Source organism: Trachemys scripta, chromosome 20 (genome assembly GCF_013100865.1).
Source record: "Trachemys scripta elegans isolate TJP31775 chromosome 20, CAS_Tse_1.0, whole genome shotgun sequence".
Classification (NCBI taxonomy): Eukaryota; Metazoa; Chordata; order Testudines; family Emydidae; genus Trachemys; species Trachemys scripta.
The window spans coordinates 1208108-1234729 of NC_048317.1; the positions used below are offsets into that span (position 1 = coordinate 1208108).

The 26622-nt window shown below is 49.1% G+C and overlaps 1 protein-coding gene across 2 annotated transcripts in view; it reads left to right on the top strand.

Annotated features, from left to right (window-relative positions):
* Positions 1 to 26622, top strand: part of EPHA10 (EPH receptor A10) — a 90641-nt gene that overhangs the window by 18776 nt on the left and 45243 nt on the right. For both annotated transcript variants that reach the window (XR_004643596.1, XM_034754068.1), the window contains exons 3-4: positions 20584 to 20739; positions 22002 to 22343. Coding sequence is in view for 1 of the 2 variants with exons in the window: in XM_034754068.1 (XP_034609959.1) it covers positions 20584 to 20739; positions 22002 to 22343 (498 nt within the window). In the remaining variant the exon portion in view is untranslated. The remainder of the gene's footprint in view (positions 1 to 20583; positions 20740 to 22001; positions 22344 to 26622) is intronic.

Consider the following 26622-nt stretch of genomic DNA (forward strand, 5'->3'; position numbering starts at 1 on the left):
CCATATGTACAGCACTTTGTCTTTTAAATGCGTTTAGTTTTTTATACATTAGCTTAGAAACCTGAGTTTATTTTGTCTTTTGGCTGATGCCTGAGTATTATGCATAATCAACTGCATATAGTTTAAGGATTTATTTTTCTCTTGGGATTCTGGTGACTTGCACCAAACACCCAGGCTTTACTTTCATGATCTATCCAGTATCCTTCACAATATACAGCTTTGCATAATTTCCTTGGCAGATAGAATTCTGTGCATTTAAAGGGACATTCTTTATATATACATTGATTTAGTAACACTAGTAAAGGATTTTTTTTTTCCGCTTAAAAATAAAACCACCTGAATCCATGTAATCTGAGAGCTTTTATATTGACTCTAACTTCCTTTGTGCTCCATGACTTTGTTTTGGCATCTTTAGCAACTTGGACAGTAAAAGCAGACAGGTCACTTTCCCGAGTCAGGTTCTGCATATTAGCATACTGTGGTAGCAGGGCTTTTGCAACCCAAGCAAAGCAACTCTTTACACTGCATTGAGAACGTCTGTCTTACTGAAGCCCTCTCTCATCTGTTTAACAACCTACAGTTTGAGTCTACCCTACCCCATAACAGGTGCCTCTCTCTCCCACGCACACTTTCTCCTGTGCCTTCCTCATGAGAGATGTTTCTGCTGTAAATTCCTTTTTGGAGTGCTTATCGAGCTTGGGGATATTTTATTGTCCTGCATAGTCTATCGCTATGTTACGGGGTGTCTGACATAATTAGGGCCCTGGAAATCCTGGCAGAGCTAGACACAAATTACCCAATGACTCTTTATTTTAGCGTAAAATACTCAGAAAATTACAAGAATCACAACTTGTTTGCAAAATTCCTGTCAAGCTTAAGGTTATAGATGTTTGGCTGCTAGATGGACATACTGATTGTTCTGCTGAGAGGCAAGGCAGGCAATAAGTATTCACTTTGAGCCGGGGGAACGCTGGAAGGCAGGTAGGTTCCAGGTTGTTATCGGGGGTAGGCTGGGGATATTCCTGTGAAATGTATGCCCTGACCTGTAACTTGGTGAATTACGTTATGAAATTGAAACAGACAAATAGTAAACTACAGTAGGCTTCTGTTGCTGTCTCTGCTTTTATGTGGCCTTGAGGAAGGCTCTACATAAAGAGTAGGGTGACCAGAGAGCAAGTGTGAAAAATCGGGACGGGGGTGGGGGGTAATAGGATCCTATATAAGAAAAAGACCCAAAAATCGGGACTGTCCCTATAAAATCGGGACATCTGGTCACCCTAATAAAGAGAAATGTTTATAAGGTTTTTGTTCAGTACTGGGGATTGCACTGAATTAGGGTGACCAGATGTTCCAAATTTATAGGGACAGTCCTGATTTTTGAGTCTATTTCTTATATAGGCTCCTATTTCCCTCCCCCCCACCCATCCCTGTCCTGATTTTTCACACTTGCTGTCTGGTCACCCTACACTGAATTCAAGTGAATATTTTTGCGGACTTTAAATCGTGGGATATTTCAGCGCTGCCATACTGATAACACTTGGGGTATTTAATTTTCCTTTAGATAAAATCACTGAATTTAATTTCTCCTAGTAAGAGCTTATTAATATTTCAAGAGATGCACACAATTCTGGCATCTGCACATAGTTTATTTCACTTGTGTTCTTAAAATTATTTAAGAAGGGCAAAAAATATACTGTAGTGTTGTCCTAAGAGTTTCAAAAATACTGAGAACACATTAGACTGTAGACTTTGAAAAGTATTGTTGAAAACCAGTTCTCTAACAGAAAAATAACTACCTTTGATTTCCCTCCTGTTCCAAAGTGGCACAGTCTGAAAGATCCATTTTAACAGTAAGGTACCAAGATAACAGGAGTTTAAAAGGGAAGAGCATGACTGTCCCTTGAAAAACTGATCCACTGCTAGTATTGATCTCTCTTTCCCACAGACTTTGTCCCTCTTCCACAGGCACGGAGATTGTACAAGATTTTCTTTTCTTCCTCACAGTGGGGCTCTGTACCAGAATTGCTCACTGTCTGCAAAATATTGACGACAGTTTTTGCAATAAGACAAGGCAAGACCCCAAACCCAGCACGTATGGGGAAGACAGGAGAGCTCCTCTGTGAGACAGTGACAATTGTTGATTAGGCTTTTTCCCCAGCTCAGGAGCTGTACCACTTACACTTTATCATAGATTCCAAGGCCAGAAGGGACCATTGTGATCATCTAGTCTGACTTCCTGTATGGGGGCGGGAGGGAAGCCTGTAGAGTTTCCCTACCCCTACTCATGCCCTGCCCACCCTCTTCAAGAGGGTTCTCATGGTAGGTAATGGAGCAGCTTAGAAATAAGACATTCAATAACATGCCTATCTGAGCAAAGGAATTGCTCTGTAGAGATTGGTGTGTCCTTAACTAACTGAGCCCTCCTGCCGCTGCCTGTCTCTCCGCCCCTTCCTTGCAGATGTCAGGTGTCGCTTGCTTAGTTACAAGAGGGCTGGTGGTGATTCGGGAGAGGTGCCCCTAGTACTGAACAGCAGCTCAGCTTTAATCTGAGGTGCAGGGGCAAAAGTCTGGACAGGAAACTGGAAGATGATTTTTCCTGAGCGACCTGAGTTTTCCTCTCGAACAGGCAGTGTGGCGGCTGTTCGATTCAAAAGGCACTCTTCAAAGGAGCTGAGCCTTACTTTAAAATAAGACCTGCTGCATTAAGTCATTGATTGATTGCAACAGTTTTAAGGCACAAATACCTGATGGGTTCTCCCCCCCCCCGAAATATCAGGGAGGAGCAATTTCAAGTGGCGTAAACTCCATTTAGCTCCATCAGTGCAAGCGACACTTATGGGTCAGCACTGGGCTAGCCGTACCGGGTGCGGGGCATTGATTGCTGAACAAGAGCTATTCCCTAGCGTAGACCCCGCCGGGGATTAGGAGCTGGGAAGCTAGTGGGATCTGTCAGACTTCTGAATGAGTCTGCATAGACAGCAATGACATGAAGGCTTCTCTTCCCATTTTCCTCCAAGTACGTTTCCAGTAGTGATGGCAGATGTGACTCATTGGTATCAGCCGTCTCTCAATCAGGGTCAGTGTCCTGCACGCTCTCCTGGTATTTCTCAGCTTGATGTAATTGGTGTGTGTCGTCCAGGAGTAAAACACACGAGATCGCAGCCCTAATGAAAATGCACTTGAGCAATCTATCTCACCTGGAATTACTTCTAGCGGAAGAATATTTTTTTTCTCTTCCTAGGTAGGTGTAGAGAGTGGAACAGTTTGTTCTCATTTACTCAGGGGCTGGGCCAGTTTGTGTCTGGAGCAGCCAGATGGTACACTAAGCAGCAGGATTGTGTTTTGCTGTATTTAAGCTTTTTCTTGCAGTACCAGAAAATAAGACTTGCAAGAGCAGACCAGTGTGCTGCCCAGAAATCCGCCCCCTAGCTGGGCGTACCCAGGGGGAGCTACCTCTGCTGGCTGGTGTTGTGAATTACTGTCTGAGTGCTACGACCCAACTCTGTACCTCACCAGGGGTGCGGTGGAGGGAATGGCCCTTCTGTGCACGGCCTGGCAGGGGTCGGAGCTGCATAGGACTCTGTCTGTACTTGCTGTTTGGGAGAGGCAGGGGTTGCTGCTGTTGCCCTCCACCCCAGGGTTTCTTCGCATGACTGTCACGGTGCTGCCAAATTAACCTGCGGGCGTCTCGGCATCCGAGCAGCTGTCTGTCCATGCGTGTGTCCGTATTCCGGGCGCTCTCTTTATTCACTGTAGGAGGGGGGTGGAGTGGAGCCTGTGCTACCTGCTGCTAATTTGGAGCTGTCACGGTGAGCCTCCAAGAGCCCAAGCAGGGAGCAGTCAGGGCTCTGTAGGGACGACACCTCGTTCCAGTCTGACTGCAAACGTGTTCGTTCAAACCCGCCCAAAGTACCGGATGAAGCTGACGCTCTGCAGAAGCCGTGTGTGTTGGTTAATGCTCCTGCTGGCGTTCACTGCCCACAGTGCAAGGCCAGGCTTGTTCAGAAACAAGTCCAGGACCTTCGGGGGGAGGGTCCACCAGAACTTTCTTCCTTGTGGGCAATAAAATAAATGTCTTTAGACTCCTCTGCTTTCTGCTGCATCCCAAGAGTGTGAGCACTAGCAGGGCTCTCTCTCCAGAGCGCTGACTGGTGCTCCTGCCCGCGGGCGTTTCAAACCAGGGGCACAGACGCATTCTCCCTTGATGGCTCTGCTGAGGGGTATCTCCAGGGGTATCTCCAAGGCTCCCAGTGTGCCCCCGCCCCACCATTCTGCGAGTGCTGGGGGCTGGTGTACAGCTAGCTTCAGATGGCCACTTCAATCAGCTTGGCAGGGTGGGCTTTGGCCCAGGCAGGCTCAGTGGGGGCTGGACGCTATCTCAGTCCCAGAACCATAGACTGGGCTGCACGTTTTCTGCTTAATGCGGGCAAGAAATTCTGCTCTGGTTATTCCAGTTCATTAGACTGGGCTTCTCCTTCCCCCCTGAAACGACTCCTTTCCTTGATCTCCTTGGCACTGCAGCTAATTGCCAGACCCCTGGTGTGGAAGGATTCAAACAGTCAGTATAGGGCGGGGATAGATGTGCTGGAGAAAGACAGTTCAAATGGAACGTGTGAGGAGGGCCAGCACACACGTGGCAATAGCATTTTACAGGTCAGCTGGCAAAGCCTCCCCCGGGGCCAGGTGACTGAAGGGAAGTGGCAGCTCGCTGGCATTTACTGCCTTTGTCAGTAATTGATACGTCTCGGTGGTAATGGAGGGAAACCCGAATGATCGACAGCTTCAGTGCGATGATCTGATGCTCACAGGGGTCACGGCTGCATTGGCCCCAGTGCTGGGACTCAGACACTCCCATCCCGGCAGTGAGCCGGCAAAGGCAAACTCCAGGTTCAGCATTCAACGTGCAGAGTTATCCAGACTGTCTGAGCTTTACTCGACCCATAGGTCGCATGTTCCATGGGCCACATTGGCTCTCTGGCGCCGGTAAGGGGTGTGTGTGTGAGACACTCCCTTCCCCCCAGTCGGAAATAGACGGGAAATGAACTCTGCTACCCCTCCAACAGCTCCTATGGGGAGGAGGGGGTACGTGGCCACCTCCCATCCCCCCCCATCCTCCAGGCGTCTCTTTGGGGGTATCGGGGCTATTCTGCCCTCTGTGGGGTGAGGGGCAGGGCATGATGCTTCTTTGGGAGACTGACTCTGGCCCATTGTGAGCACCACCACTTTGCACTCCAGAGAAGCTTTGGCTGGAAATTAGTTGGCCTGTTTCTACATCCGAGTCTGGTTTGCTGCCCAGGGCCGAGCTGCTGCACTTCTCGCCCGGACTTCCTTAATGATATTTAAATGTAAGCTTTAGAGTGTGAATCTTAATTGCATGAAATCTGCAGCACCTCGTAGCTCCTGTCAGTGCTGGAGGCACGTAATAAAACCTCCGCTGCGCTCACAGGACGGAGGAGGCGCCTTGGTGCTTTGTCCGGGGATTAGTTCCTTGAAGATCTTGGGCTTGAATTTACTTAAAGTAAATTTGAGACAGCAAGGGGCAGATTTCCAGACGTGCTGAGCACTAACAGCCCACGTGCTCAGCCTCCTAAAAACCAGATCTTTCATATCTCAAGGTGGGAACCCAAAGTTAGAGACCACTTTGGAACACGTGGGTCTTGGCTTAAATGTGTAGTGAGTGCCGAAAATGGGGAAATTGTCCCAGATCCAGATGATCACCCAGTGGTAATGTGCATTTATTAGCAGTGGGAATGTCCTCTGATCTACCTGGCATGAGATTGTGCGTGAATTTCTCCCACCTTTTAGTACTTTGATATTCTGATCCATTTCCCCCCACCGGCCATGGGGCTTGGGAATCTACGACACGCCTACACGGAGCACTTGTAGCTCTTCCTCGACAAAGGTTCTCTTTTCATCCATCCCCGTGTGTTAAGAAGCACACGTCCTCCCTGATAGTCTGATACAATGTGTGAAACATAACAGTGAGTTAAGCTTAATAATGGCAATCAGATGGATGAGAGGCCAGGAGTCAGCCTGGTACAGGGGCATCAGTGGTAGCTAAAATCCATGGGAAGAACTCCGGAGAGAAATTGCAGTGAGAGCAGTTTTGTAGCTCACAAATCGCAGGTGTAGAGACAAGTGAGATTGATGTTTATACAGTACTTCGAATGTCCAGTTTGCTGTAGACGCGTGTAGCTGGGACCCTTTTCTTCACTGACATCAGGAAGGGGGCTGGCATGCAGCTGAAACTGCTTTCACGTTACTTCAGTCACACAACAGGACACCTAGAAGTAGCATCTGTGTAGTCCACACGCAGGGCTCCACCTAGGGACCTGCAGATCCGGTATGTGTTAAATACATAAGACAACCTGTGAACAGCTGTTCGGTCCTTTGTAATGAAAAGTCACTAACAATGTGTGCGGTGTTTGTGCCATAGTTCTGAGTAACCGCTCCATTTGCCTCGCACTGGAGGAGAAGGTACAGGCTAGCCGCAGACTGAAAGGGGATTTGTGGAATCACTGGTAGAGTGTGCTGGGTTTTCAGATGACTCGACACCTTAAGGCCAAGAATGCTACTGGGAGAAGTGAGCTAGAATAGGATCATCACTAAGAAAAATGAAGACTGATTCTTTTATAGGGAAAAGGGGCTGTTTTAATGGCTGCCCCTCTATCTGTGATTCATCTCTCATCCTTGCCCTTTGTAGGGAAATAGATTATGCAGTTCATCCCTGGCTCACTCTGGGGGCCTGTTGCTCACACCCCTCCCTCTCCTACCTGCTGATGTACTAGACCAAATCCAGTTCAATGGTTCATCCACCTTTTTCTCTTATAAAAGGTTTCACCCGAGTATTTCATTTAGTTACAGCAAAATCTGTGATCGTATACAATGGACACCAGAGAATTTGCCCTTGTCTTCAGGATTGTTTCTCCCTCCCCCCTCCCGCTTTTTTTTTCCAGGTGGGTGAAGTGAGTGAGTTCTCCACCTCGGCTCCTCAGTGGAGCAGAAGGGTGGAAGTCCAGTAGCACAGGAATGATTTTTCTGCAGCTAGGGAGAACAAGGCCCACTTGCCAGAAAGATTTTTGTCTGTTGGCCTGTGAAAACCCAGTATGACCCAGTCTAGGCAGGTCTTCCTAGGGGGAGGTGTTTGCAACCTGAGTGATAAATCTTAATCACACTCACACCCCTCCCCAGTGTTTGGTTCCTGGAGGAGCTGTGGGTTGCATACAATTTCTGGCCCACGGTGATACATAAACATAATACAATATGGTCCCCCAAGTTATTGCATGATATAGCTGTTACAACTGAGAAGGGGGCAAGGCACCAAAGAGGATCCCGTGAAATGCTGGGTAAAATCCAATGTGCTAGCTGGCCGACAGAAGTTTCTGCTCTTCCCTTCTGGTATCTCCTGTCTCTGAGGGCTTGTCTACACGCAGATGTTTATGTTGCCTTATCCGTTTCTCGGCTGATACCGTTTACAGTTAAAGCAGTATGACCTCCCAGTGTGGATGCAGTTATAACCGCATGAAGGGGCTCAGGGACCAGGCTGCTTTAACTCTGTCTAAATCAATATAGTTACAGTGAAGCAAAAGCTGTGCGTGGAACAGCTTGAACATAGCAAAAGCCACTGCAGAGTTTCTTTAACACAGAAAAGCGTTCATGTTCTGGACATCCACCTCTCTGCTCTGTCTCGTCTTCCCCCACCTGGCACCTCAGAAGCTATAGGCAGAGTTGGAACGCCTCTTCCCAAAGGAGTGGGACTGAATGTGGGTCCTGCGGCCTTCTGCTTGACTTCTGTTTTTCCCCTGGGCAGCGCCAGCAGCCTGTCTGATGTGACCCCACTCGGGGAGGGTGGTGCTGAGTTAGTTTGGCAGCACATTAGAGAATGTTCTGTCGCCTCCAGCTCCGGGGCTTTGCTTTGAGGCTTCCCTGTTGTGACCCACCATGTTTAGCCTGACACGGACTCGCACACAAAGGTAACTGCCATCTTGAAAGGTGGTGTCTGAAGATTTTGGAGAGGAGAGACAAATCTTAGCTATACAGTGTCAGCTGGTTCTGCCCGTCTCTCCCCTCTCCCAGGAACCTGAATGACGAGGCTTGGGCATTCTCATCCGTCATGGACCGTGATGGAAAAGAAGCCCTATAGGCAGAGCTGACAAAGAGAGACTCGCAGAAGGAAATGCACTAAAGCCTCACTCCCGCTCTCTGAGCTCTGCAATCCCACTGCGGGGGGCGGGGGAAGTGAGGGGTGGGAAGAGGGGTTTGATGGTCGAGCACCAATGTGCCAGTGTCCATACTCTGTCTGTTGCTTCTCTCACAAGTGTCTGTATTTTCTTCTATGCCCTTTCTGAGCTGGTCTGTCCAGCCTTCTTGGCATTCACATCCTTCCGGAAAGCTACGTCTACCTCAGCCCCCACAAGCAACCTGCCAGGCGTTCTTGGCTCGTAGCAGGGGAGCAGGTGCTCTAGTATATTTGCAAAATTAAAGTGGGGAACTGAGACATGTACCAGGCGCCGCCCTGCCCCCTCTTCTCCCCGTTTTCTCTTTCCCTTTGGAAGCTCTGCCGGGCAGGGTTTGACCTCCTACGTCTGCCCAATGTCCAGCATGCGTTGGGTGCCGCTGCACTGCATTCATTTTCATTTATGTATCTGCCGGATACAACTTGCACCGTCAAAGAGAGACGAGGTCACTTGGTTCAAGACAGCAAGTTAGAACAGCGGACGGGGTGGAGTGCCCCTGGGAATTCGAGGGCGGGGCTGATGGCTCCCATTCTCCTTAGTTGCCTCCAGAGCAGTTCCCCTGCTTTTCCATTGTCCCTTCGCTCTCGTTAGTCTTGCCTCGCCAGATCAGACGTGTAGTCCCTCTGGTTCCGTGGCCTGCCTCCCAGGAGCGGCCAGCGACTTCTGATTCAGAGGGAGGAGGCTGTCTGTAGAAAGTGCCTGGCGAATTGTGCAGTGCTGAATGTGCCGTCTGGACTTGTCCCAGGGGTGGTGTGAATGTGGGTTCTTCCTGCTTGAACGTGCGTGCTGCCCTGCTTCTACCCACCCCTCAGTTACGGGGGCACAATGATGGGCGGGGAGTGTTAACTGGGGGGTGGAGGAAGGGCCAGAGCCCTGATGTCTCTTCATCCTGGATCATTGGCACAGAGCAGACTGGAGCGCTACAAAGGAGCTGACTACGGAACTTTCAAACGTCATTGTGGGGAGCCACACACTGATAAATATTGATTTTTATTTCTACTCTTTGGCGAAGAGCAAATTAATTCCAGCTCACGTTGTTTGTGGCTATTGGATTAATAGGCGGCAGCGCTACTCCAGCTGGGACAGTGGCATTTCTCTTTGTATGAATAGATGTCAGCTTGAAACATCGTTTTAGCTATACGACCGAGTTGAAATTTGCAGCAAATGCTCTTGCCTTAGGGGAAATGATGTCACTGTTTTACCGCCGTGTGACAGGAGTTGGCTTTGGAATAGGGACTTTGAAGGCGCTCGGCGTGTGTGATTCATCACGAGGCCTCGACACAGCAGCACAATTATCCTCTGTGAAAGCCAGTTCCCTCCCTTCTAAACCGCCATCCTATGCAACTGATGGATTCTAAGGAGAAAATTGGTTTAGTGCTAAGTTCTGCCCTGTCCCTCAGCCATGGACAACAAAGAACTTTCTCCTGCAATGCTGTGTGCTGGTGTGTGTTGCCACTGTGCTTCAAAGGGGGTCTTTCTACAGTCTCTCAGGACCTACCCCCTGGTGTGTTAATTTGTGTATAATACCTAGAGCTTTGGGTGAGCCCTGTTCAACTCTCTGCTCGTTTAAGGGGCTAGTTTCTGAGCAGAGATTAAGGGGAACCTAAAATGTATAACAACCCTCTCCTCATTTGCCCCTGCCCTTCAGTGTTTTCTCTGCAAGAAACATCCATCACCAAGTGGTCATCCATGTTCTGCTGAGAACCGATTATCAACAAGCCTCAGAATGAACCTGTAACCACCACCCCCCACCGCCGAATGCAGTAATGGGGTGTATGATGATGTGTGTAGCACTTGGAGTGGATAGACCAGGTTAATCCAAATCGGCTTGCATTCCCTCTCCAGCTAACTAGCTCCTCTGGCTCCATGCCAGGGACCTGTTTGAAGGAGGCTGGGCTGGTGGCTCTATGACTGGGAGGATGTGAGGGGATTGAAGGTTCCAGGTTTAACTCGTGAGGACGTGTACACGTGACCAATAACAGTCCATAAACATACTGGTCTGAATCACTAGGTTTGGCGCGTTTGTCCTGTCATCTCTCCTTTATGGCCCTTTCATGAATGCATGCTATTAAACATCTCGGCACAGAAAATTAACACATTAAAAGTGTACGAACTTTGTCAAATACAATTTCTCACAAAAAAATGAAAGGAATTGATTTTAGAAGACTACCGAGCTGTAGTGTTAATTATAAATGATCGTATAGGCGTTTGGGGGAGAAACTGCAGGCGTTATTGATTCGTGCTGGCAAGCATACAACACTTCCACTATAGCTATGAATTAAACAACATGAACAAGTTCAATAGTGCTAATGCATACTGTGTCCTTCAGGTTTTTTGTCTCTCTGCTTTAGAGATGTCTGTAGGGTTTATGGGTGAACAAAGTAAGCTGAGACAATGAGGAAAAATACAGATCTGTCAAAAAGTTCAAAAATTAAATGCTTAAGAGGTATATAAAAAAACAAAGGTAAAGGCGACCATATTGAACAGCAGAAGAGCCATTGGTCTGGGAAGTGAAGAATTCCAGAAAGGGGGAGTCTGATTTCGCAAAGACAGCTCTCTAGAAGAAACAAACTCATGACCAAAATTTGGCTGCAAAGCCACAGTGAATGTGGGAAGATCCCAAGGGGGAGATAGATTTATCATAGGAGCTCAAGTTGAAGGTGAAAAGCCAGTGTGGCAACTGCTCCAGAAACTGTTTACTGGTCTGAGGATTGGGACAGTGTCCTCAGGCTGTTATGGAAACATGATTAGGAAAAAAGCAATCTGTTTCCTCCTACACTTACAGCTAAACAAACCCTCTAGATTTAATACATCTGAGCCTCACACAAGAGCGAAAAAGGGAGAGAAGAAAGAATAGAAGAAAACGTGTTTAATTACAAAGTCAGCTTCTGTTCGGGTGTTTGAGCCGTAAAGCTCTACCCTTGGCGCTGAACCGCTGCACGTCAGTGGGCAGCTTTCTACCTTCTATGAATGTGCCACTGCCGTGTGAAGCAACCGGCATCCTTAGCTTTGGTTAGGAAAAGGGAGTTGGATTTGAGGGTTTTTCTGTTCAAGACTCTAAGGGACCGAGTGATCTAGCTCTAGAATAACTTCCCCCCCTCCCCCCGGGCCGGAAAGCAGACTCTGGCCACTTTCAGGCCAGGCTTGGGTAGGGGGACCAGACAGCAAGTGTGAAAAATCGGGACGGGGGTGGGGGGTAATAGGAGGCTATATAAGAAAAAGACCCAAAAATCGGGACTGTCCCTATAAAATTGGGACATCTGGTCACCCTAGGCTTGGGGTACAGTGGTACCCCCTGCTGTCCTGTCCTGTCCTGGGAGCGACCTGCGAATAGAAACCTCAGTGGGATTCCCACATGCAGCTCAGGCCCCAAAGCCACAAAAACGGGGTTTGTGTGAGACCAGTGAGTTGCATTTTGCAAAGAAATGTGTGTATTTGTCCCCTAATGATGCGCTCTCTTCTGTGGGGGCTGCTGCTTGGCTTTGTGGAAAAACATTTGTATGTGGCCCTGGGGCGTCTCTTGCTGCGCTGCCTTGTTTGTGGAGGAGCTAGAACAGGGGGAATAACATCCTTTCTCCCCCAGAGTTCGGGGAATCTCTTGTCGGTACCTTTGCAGAGAGGGGTCTTGAGACGAGGAACGTGGCTTTCTGCGTCAGTTCAGGGTTAGCATCCCATGTGAAGCGCTCAAAGGCGAAGACGGTCCAGTGCCACTTGTTGAGAAACTGACAAACAGGCGGCTGAAGGGCTTGGGGGGGGTGGCCCAAAGAAGATGTCTTGATAAGCGACAAGGGGAGGTAAATAGGAAGGAGCAAGAGCAGAGGTGTAAAGGTGAGGACAGTAAGCGTGGATTTTTGGTGGCATCAGAAAGGGGAGCCAGTGGAGAGATTGAGAAGGGGGGAGGTGGTTGCGGGAGAGAGGCACTAGGTGGAACACTGGCCTGCTCTTGTGTTCACCACTCAGATGGTGGTGTGTCCAGACTTCCCACTACACGAATGCTTAGGAAGCGTGTACGCGAGCAGTCCCTGCAGTCTGAGTCACCTACAGTCACACTGGGGCCTTGCACGCCCATGTCTCTAAACCGTGTAACTTTGCCACTTTAATAATCTAGAACTCAAGCTGGGTTCTCGGTAACTGCAGCAGATCAGAGCTCCAAGTCCCTGCCTGTCTGTCCCCCTCACCCACCAGTGCTTGTGATGTCACAGTCGTGTTAGATGCCGATCTAGCAGGGAGGTGAGTTGGCAGCGGTCACAGTTCGTTTCAAAGCCGTTCTCTGAATGCTAGGTGAAGATGAATGCAACTTCTGAGAATGCCTCCTTCCAAATCTGTGGGGTTTCTGTCCCGCGCTGGAGCCCTGCTAATGCAATGGCGGTGGGGGGTAAATACCCCAACTCCTGCTCTGACAGCTTCCTGGGGGTGCGGAAGGCTGGCAGCTGCACTGAAATTTGGAACTTCACAAATAATTTGACATCCTGTGAGCTAAAGTAGCTAAACTTCCTTTCAGTCAGCTCCCTCCTGCCTTCACCATGCCGCTCTCCCTCCTGCGGAGGGCTCCTCTGTGACCCGAATCTTGTGGCTCCTACCACATGCACCGCAAGCTCCCCTCCAGGCTGGGGTGTGTGCTGAGAGTTTGCGCAGCATGGTCAGAGCGTGTTTCGCCGTTATTGCTGATGGGAGAGATTGACATAACTGACTTCATTTCTCAGTTCTTCTCTTATTATTCTGGATTGACCTTGCCATGAATTCGGTGCTTTCCATTTCCACAGAGAATGTCTCTCCCATCTGAGTGCTGGATTGGCTACATGATGCTGTTTTGTGACCTTCTGAGCCCTGCCAGTATCCACGACCATTTAGCCTTTTACAAATGCTTCAATGTGCCTTGCAAGGAGCCGGTGCTCCCCTCACAAAGCCCACTTCAGCGTGATTACATCTGAAAACGGCTCCCTGGAGGAAACGTTCAGAACATCCTCCTCTATCCTGCGGCTTGGAAAGATGAAGCTCACATTCAATACGGGGAGTTCCAGATTTTGACCGGACAACACACAAGGCAGCACAGCATCCTGGGCGGGGGGTCGTGGCCAGCGGCTTTGCTCCCAGTTTCAAGGAAAGAGCGACTAGCACGAGCCCCAGGAGCAGCTCTGGGTTTTTATAAGCAGAGGCATCATGCAGGTGGGCTAAGAAATCCAGCCCCCCTGGCAGCAGGTGGTTGTGATTTTCAAAGTGCTTGTCCTGAAATTCACCCAGAAGGGAAGTCCTCTCCCAGTCCTGCTGCCTGCTGGAGCAATTGCTGGTTTCCATTCGCAGGTCCCTCACCTTTTCTCTACAATATCAGCCTACCCCTTTTGAAGGAAGGCGTGGAGGAGCAGACCTGTACCACTGCTGTCGGGCGGAGAGGAAGCACACAAAGGAGTGTGTCCTTGTTTTAGTATTAGCATTAGGTTTCATTCCTAAATCCATAATAGGAAGTGGCTTCCACCTCGTATTTAATTTCCCCTCTGTGCTCATCCTCTTTATTTTATGCTAAGCTGCCATATTTACTCAGGTCTCTGCCCCACTCCTCTTTGCAAAACAATAAGCGTGTTTCAGTTAGTCAGGTGAATGATAAGGCCACAGAGAATGGATTATTGATTTTCACTGGACTCTACTGATTTGCTGGGTCAGTTTTAGTGGGTTTTAACATGCTCGTGCTCACATTTGTCTGATTAAATACCATTGCATAATTTAAAAAGCGCTCTGCAGCTGCTGCTTCTGCATTATGCAGAGCTAGACAGACACTCCGCATGAACCTGGGAGAGGAGGGGAGGTGCACTGCTACGCTGCAGCTAGCCAAGCCCTATCAAGGAAGGGTTCTGACTTTACCAGTGTAATAAAGCTGCAAACATTTAAATGTGACAGCTGTAACAAGCAAACGGCTGTGGAATCCGGGCAGTGTGGGAGGATTTCTGACCGGGACCCGTCTCTGCAAATAAAATTTACTTCCACAACGGACCTTTGGGTGCAGTGAACCCAACAGCACGGTGGTTCACGACCTGCGGCCCAGTCGGCACAAAGCTGCGGCCCATGTGATTATCCTCAGGGCCATACAGGTAGTATTGGATGTGGCCCACATAACACGTTGTGGGCCACATATGCAGCCCCTGATGGTAAATAGCTTGAGAACCACTGCAGCAGCAGGATCACAGCCCCTGCTGTTACTTACCCCTGGTGGGTTTCTACTTATTTCAATCTAGCCGTGTCTCCACGGTTCTTACAGCAAGATGGCAACTGAAAACTGGCTGTAGATTTTCCCCTTAGTGAGAGTGGCTGAGATTGAATCTCTTTAATCTCTTGGCCGAGTTATAAGATGCCACTAGCATTATCCCAGCCCGTCCTCCTGTTCTCATAGAGAATTGTCTTTCCCCTAGGAGCCACGTGACTGCCAATTCCATGCTGAGAGGAGCTGCTCTCCATTGATGTCTGTCCTGGTAGGACTGTGAGCTGCAGATGGAATGTGGACAGGAGAGCAGACGCTGACCGTAGCTGAGTCCTGCACTGCACTGTTAGCCATTAGGCTGCAGGACTCTGAGCATTTCCATCTCAGGTGCTGTGTTGGCATCAAATTAAATCCCTCTGCCACCACGTAATTAATAACTGGACTCCATCACTCAGCCAGGTCATGATGGGACATGGTGCAGAGTCTTGACCTTCGAGTCTGTGTCCCCGGAGACCTGGGGGAGGGCGGTTCTCATGTGCAGGTCACAGCGCCCCAGTTACCATAGGTGCTGCTGCAGAGCAGTTTTCACTTGCCCAGCCTAAGGATTATTCGGTGTCGCTTTGTGTGCACTGGCAATGGCTTCACGTTGCTTGTGTCTAAGTCACTATCTCATGCTACAGTACTTGCATGGAAGAGCTGGAATCCCATCTGTGGGTCTAGAGCAGCCTCTGCTCTAGGGGCTGGTTGTGCAGACACTGGAGTGGGACTCCAGAGACCTGCATTCAATTCCTGGTTCTGCCACTCTTCCTGTGTGACCTTCAGCCAGTCACATGACCTGTACCTCCATTTCCCTATCTTTAAAACGTGGTTAATACTTTCCTACCTTACAAGGAAACGGAGGATGAATTAATTGTTTGAGGCTCTCAGTTACTATAGTGTGCTGTGAAATGGAGAGGATCGGCAGTTCTGTTGGGCAGGGGAAGACACAGATGTCCTACCATAATCTGAGCAGCTTTGCCATGTGCGTCTGAATGCTGCATCCCTACTAGCATCTGCTCTCCTTCCAGAAAAGGTCAGGCATGAAAGTGGATGTCACTTTCTTCCTTTGATAGAACCATCTCCACTCCTCCCTTCACAGAAATGCAGCAGCTGTGTATGTAAGAGCAAACCATCCCACGGGTGCATCTGCCAGGTTATCTATCTGCCAACCTACAGCACAAATCAATGATGCTTGTTTTGCTACTATTTTGAGCGCGCACAGTGTTTTTACAAGATGGGAACAAGTGTGCTTGCTGTCAATGCAAAGAATAAAGAATGCATGGTAAGCGAGTGGTCGCTTGCATGGGTATCAGTGATGGGACTAGGAGGGAGGCAGGCAGTTTGGTATGCTTGGGACCATGAGTTTGGTCATAGATTATGGAGCCATTACCATTATTTAACATTTATATTGTGGAAGCACCTGGAGGCCCAGGAGAGGGGTGTAGATGACAATAAAAATGGTGATGCCATTATGTAAATCGATGGTGTGTCCTCATGTGAAATACTTTGTGCATCATTGGTCACCCCCTCTCTGGAAGGATAGTGCAGAATTTGGGGCATGGGAGTGGGAGAAGATTGGAGAAGGATTCCAGAAATGGTTAGGAGGCCTGGAAAAATTCTGTTAGAAAGAGACATGGAAAAGTTTGGGGTTGTTGTCCTTAGAAAGAAGACAAGAGGGGATTTGATAAAAGTCCATGACATATTGAATGGTCTGGAGAAGATAGGTTTCAGAGTAGCAGCCGTGTTAGTCTGTATCCGCAAAAAGAACAGGAGTACTTGTGGCACCTTAGAGACTAACAAATTTATTAGAGCATAAGCTTTCGTGGACTACAGCCCACTTCTTCGGATGCATATAGAGTGGAACATATATTGAGGAGATATATATACACACATACAGAGAGCATGATGGGTGTTGTCTTACCAACTCTGAGAGGCCAATTAAGTAAGAGAAAAAAACTTTTGAAGTGATAATCAAGATAGCCCAGTACAGACAGTTTGATAAGAAGTGTGAGAATACTTACAAGGGGAGATAGATTCAATGTTTGTAATGGCTGAGCCATTCCCAGTCCTTATTCAATCCTGAGTTGATTGTATCTAGTTTGCATATCAATTCCAGCTCAGCAGTCTCTCGTTGGAGTCTGTTTTTGAAGTTTTTCTATTGTAAGATAGCCACCCACAGGTCTGTCATTGAATGGCCAGACAGGTTAAAGTGTTCTCCCACTGGTTTTTGAGTATTATGATTCCTGATGTCAGATTTGTGTCCATTAATTCTTTTGCGTAGAGACTGTCCGGTTTGGCCAATGTACATGGCAGAGGGGCATTGCTGGCACATGATGGCATATATCACATTGGTAGATGCGCAGGTGAACGAGTCCCTGATGGTATGGCTGATGTGATTAGGTCCTATGATGATGTCACTTGAATAGATATGTGGACAGAGTTGGCATCGGGCTTTGTTACAAGGATAGGTTCCTGGGTCAGTGTTTTTGTTCAGTGATGTGTGGTTGCTGGTGAGTATTTGCTTTAGGTTGGGGGGCTGTCTGTAAGCGAGGACAGGTCTGTCTCCCAAGATCTGTGAGAGTAAAGGATCATCTTTCAGGATAGGTTATAGATCTCTGATGATGTGCTGGAGAGGTTTTAGTTGGGGGCTGAAGGTGACAGCTAGTGGTGTTCTGTTATTTTCTTTGTTGGGCCTGTCTTGTGAGAGGTGACTTCTGGGTACTCGTCTGGCTCTGTCAATCTGTTTTTTCACTTCAGCAGATGGGTATTGTAGTTTTAAGAATGCTTGATAGAGATCTTGTAGGTGCTTGTCTCTATCTGAGGGATTGGAGCAAATGCGGTTATATCTTAGAGCTTGGCTGTAGACAATGGATCGTGTGGTGTGTCCTGGATGGAAGCTGGAGGCATGTAGGTAAGTGTAGCGGTCAGTAGGTTTCCAGTATAGGGTGGTATTTATGTGACCATCGCTTATTAGCACAGTAGTGTCCAGGAAATGGACCGCTTATGTGGATTGATCTAGGCTGAGGTTGATAGTGGGATGGAAATTATTGAAATCATGGTGGAATTCCTCAAGGGCTTCTTTTCCATGGGTCCAGATGATGAAGATGTCATCAATGTAGCGCAAGTAGAGTAGGGGCGTTAGGGGACGAGAGCTAAGGAAGCGTTGTTCTAAGTCAGCCATAAAAATGTTGGCATACTGTGGGGCCATGCGGGTACCCATAGCAATGCCGCTGACTTGAAGGTATATAGTGTCCCCAAATGTGAAATAGTTGTGGGTGAGGACAAAGTCACAAAGTTCAGCCACCTGGTTAGCTGTGACATTATCGGGGATACTGTTCCTGATAGCTTGTAGTCCATCTTTGTGTGGAATATTGGTGGAGATTGGGGGATTTTGTTCTCCCTAACACAACAAGGGGACATTCAAGGAAATTTTTCATCAGCATCATGGCAAATCCCACAGGAATGTGGCCTCCTTGCAAATCGAGCACCACTCTCTTGCAGCAAGAAGTGAACAAACAGGAAGGGACAAATCCAGTAGAGGGGAAAACGCTGGGCTCGAGCTTTTTGCAAGGTTTGCTTAAAACAAAGACTGCCAAAAATATATGGGATTGTGCGCTCTTAAATCGATCCCAGCTAAGCGAATAAGAGCAGGATCCAAGTCCTAGTTGGCTTCCTCACCATGATTAAGGGCCTGTGGTTTATGAACTGGGAGATCTGGGAGGCAGTTGTTGGCAACTGCAGACTGCAGACCCTGGTTTCCTATTTCAGTGCATCATCCTGCAGCTTCCCCAGCATTCTGGTGAGTGCCAGGAAGGACGACAAGGAGAGAACAGCTGCTTCAGTGACAAAATTTCTCCCGATCGCTCTGTTTTTGCTTCCAAGAATTCTGAGCTGACCTGACTGGGCTTAGGAGGCTTGGCTTGCATCCCATACAGAAGTAGCGTTGACAACGGCCAGGCAGTTGTTAGTTTTTTGCGTGGCTGTAACATTGTGCTAGAATCCTATTTAATTTGGGTTTTCAGAGGCAAGAGCAGATTCACTGTCCTTTTGCAAATAGGGAAACAATCCTTGTTTTCAGGTTGAAAGCTGCACAAGATGCTATCGATACCCACTGCAGCAAAGCTCCTTGGCTGTACAGAGCTGAGAACGGGCAGCAGCTCAGTGCAGTGCCTGCCATAATACCGACATTATGCAATGTTTCAGTTTCTGCCGGCCGTTTCAGAGAAGATGTCTCTGACCACGTGACACAGACGAGTGGGCAGCTCTGCCTGAGTTACAGGCCTCTGGGAACATGGCACATTGGCCTTGGGAAATGCTGAGCTGGAATTCTCTCCCGTGCTGAGTGGGACTTGCAATCTAAGCTGGGAAAGCATTTTGTTGTTGTTACTGGACACATTTGGGGAAGCTTGTTGGCAAAGCCTGCTCCATTCTTCCCCCTGATGTCTTGGTTTGCTTGGCTGGTATCGGGTAAAGCACTCTTGGAGGAGGTCTCATGGACATGGGCTCTGATTCGACACTGAAAGTCTATGACTACTGAGCATGGTTCTCCTCTTCCCTTGGTGCACGTGTACCTAGAACTGCAACAGGACATTGCAGGGATCAGGACATAAAACAAATGTGGGTTTGGGGCAACTCCTGAAAGGCCATTTGTGTAACATTAAAAAAAAAATTCTCTCATTTGAATGGTAGACCTCAACTCTGCCAGCCAGCTATCCATACACGTGCCAGGGAGCATAGAGAATACCAGAGAATGGTTAGCTGAACTTTGCTCTCAAGGAAGAGGAAGGATTAATAAAATGCTTCATGCCACACCTTGATTTGACTTGCAGGGCGATGTGAATTCCAAAAAGACTTTGCAATAGATGAAAATCTGCCTTTCACTTTGTGTTGCCTGAGCATTCCATTGTCCTATGAATAAAGGCCATCCCCAGCTGATCCTGTATCTCTGGTACTTTGTCCTAAGATCACAATTGTAACTGCCAGTATTATATCACGGTAAAAAATTAATGAACCGGAGTGCCCCGGAATAATTTCTTGTAAAAGGAACAATCTCAGCAGTGAACTCCTTAACAACGATAAGATATGGGTGTTTTGTGGAACTGTGCAGCTGGGAAGTTTAAAAGTGATTAAGTTTAAATATTCAAGAAGCTGATGAAGGGCTGATGCAGGCATAGCAGACAGCAGCACCTCACAAAGAGAGGAAGGAGAAGCAAGCAAAGTGTGGTGCTGAAAGTTATGTTCTGCTCATATGTTCGGCTTGAATTCCAGCTGAGTCAACCTCATAGCAGTCCCTATTGGCTCAGCTGGGGGTGGCTCCCGCAACAGACAGAGGAGCTGCCCAATAGAGCAAAGGGGTCCTGGCTGGAGCTCCTGCTCCATGAGCTGTGCAGGAAAGCGCGTCTATCCAAGTCTGTCTGGCTGATCGCACCACGACTCTCACGCATTTGTTTTCAGGCTTCTCTCTTCCCAAATGCGTTCAGGGTCACCATTGAAACTAAGGACTTGTTTGGTTGAACCTCAAAGGTAATTTACAGAGAATACATGGGAACCAAAAGTTTATTAGTTTGTAAGTTTATATTCGTATCATTCAGTATCGATGACTATATTACACCACCTCACCGCCCACAACCCACCTCCTGTGTTGGTAAAGCCACACTCCTATTTGCCCAGGCTTGCAGCCTTGTGGCTTGATTCTCACTTACACGGACACCATTCTGGCAGTGTGAAGGGGCCTTAGAGTAAATTGTCTGTCACTGTTGGCTCTTCCTTCCCATTCAGACTGTGGCTAAATCCTGCTGCTGCGTCTGTGTCCTCTCTGGAACTTTCCCTGTCCCCCCGACTCCTAAAGCCCATGGCCATGCATTATTCATCGCCTGCCTCATCCTGCAGCCACCTCCTCCTTGTCTCGCTCAGAGCCCCCCATTGCTCTCCTCATGCCTCTCCAACCTCCTGGAGCTAAAATCTGGCAACCTTGACTCCGCGGGAAGGTTTCTGAACACTGAGACCCAAAGCAAAGGGGGCCTCAGGACTTGGGGAAGGCTGGTCACTAACAACTGCTCCGTTTGCTTGTGCTGCCAGAACTCGGCTTGCCATAACAGTCTGTCTGTCTCTTCACAGCTTGCCCTACTGGATTTTATAAGCTATCCCCCCGACTCCCTCTCTGCTCTCCCTGCCCCGAACGCAGCTTCACACATCGAGAAGCCTCCACGTTCTGCACGTGCCAGAAGAACTACTCCCGGTCCCCGTCAGACCCGCCATCTGCCTCCTGCACCCGTACGTCTCTCTCCAGCAACATCCGTGGTTCGGTAAATGGAAGGGAGAGAGAGGAGCCAGCCAGAGCTGCCACTGCCCTGGGGCTGGCCAGGCCTATGACGGGCCAAGAAGGTGCCCCCAACCCAGTGGCAAGGCCCCCAACACCCAGGCAGAGCCGCTTGGCCTCTATAGCTGTGTCCCAGGGCATTAGCATCACCGGGAGTTATTCCAGTAGCACCCGCAAGGAGCTCGGTGCTCTCCAAACAGATAGGAAAAGCCAGGCCCTACTGCAGGGAGCTCACAGTCGGAGGTTATAAGGCCTGAAATCTGGGGCTGTGAACATGCCAGTAAGGATTGCCGGCATTTCCCCAATAAAACGAGGGCATGCTTGTATAGACACAGCCTAGCACGGCCCACATTTTTAATTAAATGGCATCAAGTTAATTACATTTGATTAATAGATACTACGGTGATGGGCACTTTAGAATTGCTTATATAATAAGCAGCAGCCTGTGTGGTTTGACTGACAGCTAGCCCGAGTGAGAGGGGTCTTATTCATGGCCTCACTGCAGAGCCAGATGGCTTGGGTCTACGCTATTTCACCGTGTGAAACAAGCAAAGCCAAGTCTCCAGCTTGGAGCAGTGTGAGTAGCCGGCATGTGTCAAGTGTCTGCAGGTATCCGACTTTAAGGCTCTGTCTGCACTGCAAGGACACTGCACGGTGTCCTTAATCTGGGTTAAAATAGTCAAGTTACGGCATCTTGGCTTTTCACTCCAGTTAGCAGCTTGAGTGCAACCCCATGTTCCCCTACAGGTGTTCATTTAAGCTGCAAATGCAAGTTAAAAGACAGGCTAACGTAGCAGGGAAAATGCAGCAGTTTGAGTTAGCTAATGCGGATTAGCTAACCTGAGTTAAGAACACGCCTTTTTCTGCAGTGTAGACGTACACTCAGACTGCAGGGAGACTGATCATTAATCCTGTTCTGCCTTGCTCAGAGCTTTCTTTAAAACGTTGCTTCAGTGTGGACACTCTCCCTGCTGCACCTGCAGCACATATTGCAGAGGGCCGAGGCTGCCCAAGTGACGCTTGTGTTACTGGATGGCATTACGAGTGCCCTAGAAACAGGCTCTCTTGGATCCAGCTTTTCCTCTGCCATTCTGTAATTTCCCCTGAATTCCAGTGGCAGTGGCAGTGTGGTTATAACTGTGACGGCCCCGCACTGGTGCTGCTGGTGGTTGCACCCAGTGCACACGCAGTGAAACGCTCCCTCTTCTGCTTGCAGGTCCCCCATCTGCTCCAAGGAATCTCATCTACAGCCTGAAGCAGTCCACGCTGGTTCTGGAATGGAGCGCACCAGCAGACTTGGGCGGCCGGACCGACATCACCTATAACCTCCTTTGTGACCGCTGCTCGGCGGCTCTCCGGCGGCAGTGCGAGCAGTGCGGCAGCAGTGTTGGCTTTGTGCCTCAGCAGACGGGATTGGTGGACAGGACCGTTACCCTGGTGAACTTGCTACCACATGTTAACTACACTATCCGGGTGGCAGCTGTCAATGGCGTCTCGGATTTCAGTGCCTTGTCAAAGCCGCAGTACGCGGAAGTGAACATCTCCACCAGCCTCACAGGTACGGGCCACCCCTGGCTGCACTTGCTGCTTTACCCCCCTCTGCTCCTTCCTGTGAACCTCTGGGACTTGCACTTTGTGATGCAAGAATCCCGAAGGGGTAAAAAGGGAGTGGTGTGGAGAGCCCCCCCTCCCCCAGGCTGACTCTGCGGCCTGTGGCGATTGTCCAGCATGGCAGTGGCACAGCTCTAGAATGAAGTTCGCTGGCTTAGAGTTCTGACCATTTTTGTTAACTTAGAGCTCTCCTGGAAAGCCCAAGGTTTTCTGAGCACTTCTGCAGCACTGAGCCCCAGGGCCCCCGGGGAGGAACAGTCAGGTTAGCACCCGCAGCGGCCATCACTTTACAGAAGGAACGTGGGTCATGTTCACTGCTGGGCCAATGTGCTCCTCTTGAAGCAAGTGACGAATACAGGAGCCACTGGGCCTGATATGCTGGAGCGTGATCCAGAGCAGCTGTTTCTGGAATCCCAGACGTGCTCTGAGGACACAGTGCTGGGGTGTGACGTTCCTCGGCAGAGCTCCTGGGAATGCCTGGTTGGAGGATGTCTCCCCAGTAACATGAGACCATCTGCTCCTGGAGCTGGCCTGTCCAGCATTGCAGCTCTTTCTGCTGCAGCCCGTGCCCCATGCCAAGCCGTCAGGATCTGGGCTGGGAGGCTGGGGGATACAGTGCACAGGGCTGAGTAGTCATGTCACAGTTCCCTGCATTCCCAAATGTGCTGGCCACGTTCCTGTCCTAGTCCATTTCCTGGCACCTTCACCAGGAAGCCAGAGATCCTTTCATTTGTCTACCTGCTCTCATGAGCTGTTAGGAATCTTTCTAAGATGGCTGAGTGAGCCGGAGGGGTTTACACGGCTCAGCTGGTGTTTCCGTAGCTTTGCCTTCTGGGAGGAGGTGATTGCTCACATACAGCTCGGCCAGTGGATTTCCCCCCCACGAGGACTTGGCAATGCCCCCCCTACCCCCCAGGCCTCTCACCTTCACCTCGTCTGCTGGATACTCAGGGACACGCAGATACTACAGCAGTGATGAGGACCATACCAGTGCCTAGGCAGATAGATGGGAAGAGACAAAAGCAGCTCTGTGGCACTCGGGCTGGGTTTTCATTGCTAGAATACAGAGAACAGAAGCTTGCTGGGTTTAGAAAAGCCCATCACTCAGCAATGAAGATGGACACTCTTCTGCAGACAGGGCTGGATTAACGCAGGGGCTTTAGGGGCTGCAGCCCAGGGCCCTGGGCTAAGGGGGGCCCCAGTGCAGCGGGGCTCAGGCAGGCTGCCTGCATGCTCTGGCCCCACGCTGCTCCCGGAAACGGCTGGCTGCTGGCATGTCTCTGTGGCCCCTGATTGGGGGGGGAGCGGCTCCGCATGCTGCCCCCCACTCCCAGGGAGCCGGCCAAGAGCCCCGCTGTGCTGCCGGCCAGGAGCTGCCTATGGTAAGTGCCTCCCGGACAGAGCCTGCACCTCGCATCCCCTCCTGCACCACGACCTCCTGCCCCAGATCAGAATCCCCTCCTGCACCAAACTCCCTCCCAGAAAGAAATGAATATAACAGCTATTCTAAGGGAAGAAGCAGGACATTTTGAATTAACTTAACTGTATTCTACATGTTTTGAGACTGAAATGTAACCACAGAACGGCTTTATGTTAATTAGAAGGCAAGTTTAGTATAGTGTTAGTAGCCTTGGTGCCATAATTGTGATAATTTTGTTTTAAATTAGGAAAAAGACTTGTAGACAGGTGCCCCATGCAATCTAGTAGCCCCGGGCCCACGGGAGAGCCCTTAGCCCTTAGCGCTCCATGTACTGTGTTATTTCAAAGCTACACGACAGTCGCTATTCTGACAGTGAGGTTCTGAGCTCCATGGAGCTGTGAGTCCACGGCGTGATTAAGTTACAGTTTGAATTTATGGATCACAAAAATGTCTTCAGGGAATCCGTTCTTGCAACCCAGTCACGTGAAACTCCTTAACAGAGAGTGATTCAGCGGCTGGCTGTCCCACGGGAATAGGAGAGCGTTAGAATTGTTGGTTACATTGTTTTCTTCAGGCCACGTTTCAGGGCACAATTTCCCATTGTAAATGTCTTCCTTCCCCTAGGGGCTCACACCTTTAATTGCCTGACCTGAGCAGAATGGAGGAGCCTTTCTGTCTGCATGCCAGAGCCCTTCCCTGGTGGAGAGGGGCTTGTTCCCACTGCTCCAATCCCGTTCTGTTTCTGCAGGTCCCTCTCCATGATTTAAACCTCTCCAAGGCAAGCCAGGGAGGGCTTGTTGTGTCCTTGTCTCTCCCTCTGTTGGTGTTAATTTGCATGAAAATCCATTCCCCAGCCACAGTTAATGGAGATGAGCCATCTCCATGTCCCTCTCCATAGGAATTGGCCAACAATTTAATCTTGAGAGATTAAACTTTGATCTTGTTATGAATAATTTCCCCACCATTTGATCAAATGTTTTTGCTCGCGCTGCTTTTTCTTTCCTTACTCAGTAATTTCTATGGCTGTGCAGTCTAGATGCAAGGCCAACATGGACCTATCCTTCCGCACAGGAGACCTCTTCTGGTCAGCGGAGAGCTTTTAGTGCCCGAGCTCATGTTAACCCCCTAGGTCCAGGGAGTCAGGCAGCCAGATGGCTAGTAGAAAAGTCAGATTAGCCCCCAGGGAAATGCTGTGGCTGCAGGAGAGCTTGTTAGGGGAGCTCTCTCAGAGGCAAGGGCGGGAAGGACGTGTGTTTGAGCCACTCACAGGTCACTGAGTGACAGATTCTTGCTGCCGTTGGAAAAAGAGACTTTCCTGGCTTGGCAGCAAACAGGCAGAATGTGTTTCCATGTTGCTTTGACTTCTCCACAGGTGGGAAGCCAACACTGGTCACAGCTGGCAAGTGGGGAAGGACAAGAGGGCTGATTTGCAAGTTTCCAGAACCAGAGTGTATTAGACACGGGGACTGGGTGAATCTGTTAGCTGACAGGGATGAGAAACAGAGAGAGGTTTCTCTAAAGCAGGGGCTCTCAACCTTTCCAGGCGAATGTAGCCCTTTCAGGAGTCTGATTTGTCTTGCATATCCCAAGTTTCACCTCACTTAAAAACAACTTGCTTACAAAATCAGACATAAAAATACAAAAGTGTCCCAAGCACACTAGTACTGAACAATGGCTGACTCTCATTTTTACCATATAATTATAAAATAAATCAATTGGAATATAAATATTGTACTTACAGTTCAGTGCACAGTATATAGAGCANGTCTATAAGGTGCCACAGGACTCTCTGCTGCTTTTACAGATCCAGACTAACACGGCTCCCCCTCTGATACTTGACATCATTGTCTGCATGAAACTTTACTTTGTACTGACTTCGTTAGTGCTTATTATGTGACCTGTTGTAAAGCTAGGCAAATATCTGGATGAGTTGATGGACTCCCTGGAAGAGCCTGTGTTGTACCCCCAGGGGTCTGCATCCCCCTGGTTGAGAACAACTGCTTAGAGGAGCTCCCACAAAGGTCTCCCAGCAGAGGGCAGTGGGGAGACAGGTGCACTCAGAATCTGCATCCTGAGCAATTATGTCATATAGGACGAGACTAAGGCAAAGCTAGGACAGCAGCTATTCTGCAAGATCCTCCTCCTCCAGGGAGCAAGAAGCCAGTGGCAACACAAGTCAGATTATCATACACCCCAGATGTGTGTATTTAATGTGTCCCTTCTCCTTCATAAGTGGGAATCCTGGGTGGTTCTTGCAAACTGCTTAACAAATACATGACTCCCAAAGAAACTGAAATGCAGACACAGAATGTGGCAAGTAATCTCATAAACTATTCCAAATCAATGTCTCTTGTCAAGCCGCTGAGATTCCAGATGCAAATGGCAATACAGAAACTAGCTAACCAGCTGAGACTTCTGCACCATTCAGGAAGTTTCCTGAAGCATGTTCATTTTTGCTGCTGAAACTGGCTTTTACCTAGGTGGCGAGAAGCAGTGGAATTGCTAGATTGGAATGGTCAATTTTGTTCTTTTTGTGTTTGGTCTTTCGGGGGGTTGTGCTGAGTTGCAGGAGACCCAATTCCTCTGTTTTGATCTGTCGGGTAAAAAATGACTGTGATAATTAACTTGTGCCCACCAGCCAAGAAGGAAAGAAGGGCACCTTCCCACACCAAGGTGGCTTACAAGTCTGACTTGCCTGCAACATTCCTGCAAGATCAGAGACCAACCTTCCCTGGTGAAATCCCTGCACCTGCGTGTGTGCCCTGCTCTGGGGGGGGTCAGATGGGAAGAGCAGCAAAACTCATTT